This window comes from Artemia franciscana, unplaced genomic scaffold (genome assembly GCF_032884065.1).
Source record: "Artemia franciscana unplaced genomic scaffold, ASM3288406v1 PGA_scaffold_1180, whole genome shotgun sequence".
Taxonomy (NCBI): Eukaryota; Metazoa; Arthropoda; class Branchiopoda; order Anostraca; family Artemiidae; genus Artemia; species Artemia franciscana.
In genome coordinates, this window is record NW_027062618.1 from 2,298,828 (window position 1) to 2,304,827 (window position 6,000).

The 6,000-nt window shown below is 37.3% G+C and overlaps 2 protein-coding genes across 2 annotated transcripts in view; one reads left to right on the forward strand and one right to left on the reverse strand.

Annotated features, from left to right (window-relative positions):
* Positions 1-6,000, reverse strand: part of LOC136041242 (meiotic recombination protein SPO11-like) — a 62,673-nt gene that overhangs the window by 54,387 nt on the left and 2,286 nt on the right. The gene's annotated exons all lie outside the window — the stretch shown is intronic.
* LOC136041243 (short-chain dehydrogenase/reductase family 16C member 6-like) overlaps positions 1,865-6,000 on the forward strand; it is a 63,939-nt gene continuing 59,803 nt past the window's right edge. Inside the window, exon 1 of the mRNA XM_065725849.1 lies at positions 1,865-2,124. Coding sequence (XP_065581921.1) covers positions 1,902-2,124 — 223 coding nt within the window. The 5' untranslated portion in view covers positions 1,865-1,901. The remainder of the gene's footprint in view (positions 2,125-6,000) is intronic.

The following is a 6,000-nucleotide window of genomic DNA, read 5'->3' on the forward strand; positions in this document are numbered from 1 at the left end:
ACACCCAGGAATGAGATATTTACTATTCCTTGCTTAATTGTTCGTTTAATTTATAATTCGCATTTTTTAAACTAAAATTTACCATCCGCCTTTCCTGAAAGAAATTCTATCGTAAATTCTGATTTGGTTGAAATGTAAATGATTCTATTAAAGAGTTATTGACGGGTTGAACTCCATATACGATGCATTTTAAATGAATTTCTGAATGCAATAATCATTTCATTCAAAAATGTACCCTTCCTCCCTGATGGTCCCATGTATAGCCCTCAGTATACTGCTCAATTGTTTTGTATTTGTTGGTGCTTCCGTTTCCCTTGTGAAAAGGCCCCTTGGCCCATAAAAACGATCAGACTTATTACTGATTACAAAAGAATTTTACACCTCTCGTATATCGAATATTATTGAAAATATAATTTGTAGATGCGGATAACAATGAAAGTAAACATGATAATATGATTAATTAAAACATGCTGCATATTATAAAGTAAAAATTTCGTTGTTTGTGTTTTTTAGTTTTGTACAAATCTGTGCCCTAGGGCTATATATGACACCATCAGGGGTTGGGATGCATTTGTGAGTGAAATGATTCTTATATTTAGGAACAACATAAAAAAGGCGTCAAATGCCGTGTTCATCTTGTCCTTATCTCCATTTCAATAAATGAGCACAAGAACATATTATCTGTCAGTCACGTACGCTGGATTCTGGGGGAGAGGGCAAGGATAATAACACTAAAATAATAATAAATAAGTATAAAAAATAAAATGAAGTTGGTAACTTGAATAAAAAGTGCCCTTAAATTCAGAACCTTTAGAATTTTAAGTGGATTTGGCCCTTGCCCTCCCCCGTGTGTATTCCCCTTCTGCCGATATAAAAATCAATAAAAAAAAGACAAAAAATGTTTTTAGTACCATTTTTTCTTGGAATCAAAAGGCAATCCCATTTCATCTTGGAAAAGGCAATCCCAATAATCTGTACCCTAGGGCTATATATGACACCATCAGGGGGTGGGGTGCATTTGTGAGTGAAATTATTCTTATATTTAGGAACAACATAAAAAAGGCGTCAAATGGTGTGTTCATCTTGTCCTTATCTCCATTTCAATAAATGAACACAAGAACATATTAGCTGTCAGTCACGCACGCTGGATTCTGGGGGAGAAGGCAAGGATAATAACACTAAAATAATAATAAACAAATATAAAAAATAAAATGAAGTTGGTAACTTGAATAAAAAGTGCCCTTAAATTCAGAACCTTTAGAATTTTTAAGAGGATTTGGCCCTTGCCCTCCCCCGTGTGTACGGTCCTTCTACCGGTATAAAAATCAATAAGAAAAAGACAAAAATGTTTTTGGTACCATTTTTTCTTGGAATCACTATTCGCTCGTTCACACAATTTAATAGACAATTCTGCTATTTCTTATGTCAAAGAGGAGAAAACAGCAAGCCTAATTTCTATGCGACGTTTCGTAATTGCTTATTGAAAGAGCCCCTATTATATATAATCAATGAAGCGGAGGGTCCTCCTTATTTACGTTAATCTGTTGATCTTCCCTTTCAGTAGTAAATTTTTTTTGCACTTACCTCAAAAAGTCCGGATACAAACACCGAAAAAAGTGTGAAGCCCCGCCTCTTCTCATCACTGATTGTAAATCAATTGACAGGAATCCACCCTCTTTGATGGAATGTCTTGTTATATAATCCCTGGAGCGAAGGGTAAGTGTTACGGAGCTTTCCGTCATCAAGCTTCGCTGTCGGGGATTTATTTCCAAGACTAATACACAAAGTTCAGTCTGAAAACAAAAAATAATAGTAGAAGGTTATCAGATCTGGCATTTTTAGCGTTTATCACAATTTGAGTCTGGCGTGTCTCCAGTCTGAAACAGCTAGCCGACGTGGCCATGGGACACCCAATTCTTGATGTGGTTGTTTCAATTCTGTTGTGTTTGTATTATACACTTGAAGGAATTGTAATATCTTTAATTCCATCTAAATTTAAATCAAAATCCATTGAAGGGGATGTTGCTTTAGTCACTGGCGGGGGAAGTGGTATAGGTCGTATGATATGTGTTGAACTGGTTAAACTTGGAGCAACTGTTGTTACATGGGATGTCAATAAAGCAGGTAGGCTTTTTTTGTTATTTTATAGGCTAGTTATACTGCATAATTTGTTTATTTATTTGATGAATGATAAGTCTGTGGCGGATTTATGCCTGGGTAGGGGGAGGGGTCTGACATCTGACATTAATTCTTTTTTTTATTCTATATTTTTACACTCCTGTTAAGTCACATTGCCCCCCTCCCTGATTAGGCACCTTAGTGGGAATCATTTAGGCTAATTTATTTTTTGACACAGAGCCTAATTAAAAAAAACTTTGTTTCTGATTGGTGGATTATAGGCCTAGGGTAAATTTCTAAATGATGGGCCTCCTGATTTATATGGTTTTAAGGGATTTGAAAAGAATATACCAACATGGTTTGAAATTTTAGATTGCTTGATCACTAATAACCCCCTCCCCCACCTGATTTTCCCATAGGCTATACACCCTTAGGATATAGGCTATCAGATGTAAGCCTATAATTGGGGCTATTGAGAATTAAACTTGCTGATAAAATAAGTCTAACTTCATAATATGCAGAAAAATTGTTATTGATGTCTTTGATGGCACTTCCACTATACTTTAAACCCCCTCCCCCCACTAATTAAAAAAATTTATAGGTCTAGCCTAAAATAAATATTCCCCATGTGTTTTTCCGTTTCTTGATTTCGCCCCTGTTGATTCAATTTATGGGTAGACAGACCAAACAAGAGTGATGCATGACAAAATGCGTAGGAAGATATATTTTGGACTATATATTTGCACACCAGGGATGGAGGGGAGTTGGGTTAAAGTATAGTGTAGGCTTATACACAAAAAACCTGGTTCTTTTTAGAGGGACTGCAACATCATTGCAGCTGTAGCAGAGGTGGTTTTAGGAAGTGAACAGAGGGGACTTTCCTCGGTGCAGAAATTTTAATGGGTGCAAAATTTAGAATAAAACGAGCAGTTAATAAACGACAATAATTAACTAGTGATAATGAAAATAATTAAATAAAGATCATTAACAATAGCTAAATAATTTTATTAATAAATAAAAATAATTAAAAAATAAATTATTAATTTATTAGTAGATTGAAAATAGGGTACTGGTCTTTTATCCCAACCCCACTTAGCCTAAGCTTTTTATGGCACTTGGTATTAACCAAGTGACATATAGCAGTCGCCAATTCTGTCGGTCTGTCTGTCGGTCTGTCTGTCGGTCTGTCTGTCGGTCTGTCTGTCGGTCCCGGTTTTGCTACTTTAGGCACTTCCAGGTAAGCTAGGACGATGAAATTTGGCAAGCGTATCAGGGACCGGACCAGATTAAATTAGAAATAGTCGTTTTCCCGATTTGACCATCTGGGGGGGAGTGGGGGCCCGGTTAATTCGCAAAAAATAGAAAAAATGAAGTATTTTTAACTTATCAGCGGGTATTTGGATCTTAATGAAATTTGATGTTTGGAATGATATTGTGTCTTAGAGCTCTTATTTTTAATCCCGACCGGATCTGATGACATTGGGGGGAGTTGGAGGGGGAAAACCTAAAGTCCCGGTTTTGCTACTTTAGGCACTTCCAGGTAAGCTAGGACGATGAAATTTGGCAAGCGTATCAGGGACCGGACCAGATTAAATTAGAAATAGTCGTTTTCCCGATTTGACCATCTGGGGGGGGGAGAAGGGGCCGGTTAATTCGGAAAAATAGAAAAAATGAAGTATTTTTAACTTATGAGCGGGTGATTGGATCTTAATGAAATTTGATGTTTGGAATGATATTGTGTCTCAGAGCTCTTATTTTAAATCCCGACTGGGTCTGATGACATTGGGGGGAGTTGGAGGGGGGAAACCTAAAATCTTGGAAAACACTTAGAGTAGAGGGATCGGGATGAAACTTGATGGGAAAAATAAGCGCAAGTCCCAGATACATGATTGACATAATCGGAACTTATTTGCTCTCTTTGGGGTAGTTGGGAGGGGGGGAGTAAGTCTTAAAAATTAGAAAATTGAGGTATTTTCAACTTACGAACGGGTGATCGGATCTCAATGAAATTTGATGTTTAGAAGGATATCGTGTCTTAGAGCTCTTATTTTAAATCCGGACCGGATCTGGTGATGGGGGCGGGGAGTTGGGAGGGGGAAACCTAAAACTTGGAAAACACTTAGAGTGGAGGGATCGGGATGAAACATGGTGGGAAAAATAAACACAAGTCCTAGATAGATGATTGACATAAACGGAACGGATCCGCTCTCTTTTGGGTAGTTGGGGGGGGGGGTTAATTCTGAAAAATTAGAAAAAATGAGGTATTTTTAACTTACGAATGGGTGATTGGATCTCCATGAAATTTGATTTTTAGAAGGGTATCGTGGCTCAAAGCTCTTATTTTAAATCCTGACCGGATCTGGTGACATTGGGGGAAGTTTGGGGTGGGGAGACCTAAAATGATGGGAAACCCTTAGATTGGAAGGATTGGGATGAAACTTGGTTGGAAAAATAAGCAAAAGTCTTGCATACGTAATTTACATAATTGGAACGGATCCGCTCAATTGCGGGGGGGGGGGGGTAATTCTGAAAAATAAGAAAAATAACGTATTTTTAACTTACGAAGGAGTGATCGGATCTTCATGAAACTTCATATTTAGAAGGACCTCGTAACTCTGATATCTTATTTTAAATCTCAACCGGATCAAACGTAATTGGGGGGGGGCAGTTGGGGGGACCGGAAATCTTAGAAAATACTTAAAGCGGTGAGATCAGGATGAAACTGGATGGGAAGAATAGAAACCTGTCTAAGATACGTGACTGACATAACTGGACCGGATCTGCTCTCTTTGGTGGAATTGGGAGGGGGGAGGTAATTTTGAAAATTGAGGTATTTGTAACTTACGAAAGGGTGACCAGATCTTAATGAAATTTGATATTTAGAAGGATCTTGTGCTATAAAGTTTAACTTTAGGTTCTGACCTTCTCACAAGTGCCAAATGAGCTCTTGGCTCTTGGCTCTTCCGACCTCGTCCAAATGAGCTCTTGGCTCTTCCGACCTCGTACCATATGAGCTCTCGGCTCTTCCGACCTCGTCACAAGTGCCATATGAGCTCTTAGCTCTTGTTTATCACGGGAAACAGTAAAATGGGTTTTTCTGTGTGTATTCAGAGATAATTAACCTCGCTTAGTCCCAGTGAGAAAAACTACTATTTAGTTATATCATAATTAAATATGCAATATAAGTAATATATTAAATATATTTATTAGGTTAGGTATTTAATATAATGCGCTGTGGTTGGCCTGCTTCGCATAATTCTCTGTTTTAGTTTCCTTAATTTGGCTACTAAGGTATTATATTTTCATAATATTTGGTAGCCTATATTTCATCTTGAATTACCTAACTTCGCTTTTTGAGTGTGTTCGGGATAATAGACAAGTACCGAAAATAGCATTGGTACGTTTTCAGTTTTGTGCCAGAGAAAGAGTTATTCAAATTTAAAACTTACATCATTTGAAAGCGTTTTTTCTCTGAATGGGGCAGAATTTCCTTTTTTTAAGTTCAGAAAAGGGTAGTCCCTCAAAATATTCTAGTGTACCTGCTGTAAACCCTTTTCGAGCAATATCTAAGCTTGAAGATTTTACCAGAACAGGGTTGATTTTCAAATTCTCAGTTTGAGCAGCAGGCATGCGGAATCGATAAACCTTTAAGAGGTCCATTTTTTTGAAATCTTGCAAGCCATTTATTTGTGTTATCACTCCATTAGTCCCAAATCCCCATTGGGATTTGGTTTCACTCCCTAGAAAATGAGGGTATCAAGTAAGGTATCCTGTTCAAGTTATTCAACCCTGTATTCTAATTTAGAGATTTTATTTTCAAGCAAGATCACTGCATTCTAAAGTCTTTGAAGGGTTGTTTTTTTTTTCAAATTTGCCATTATA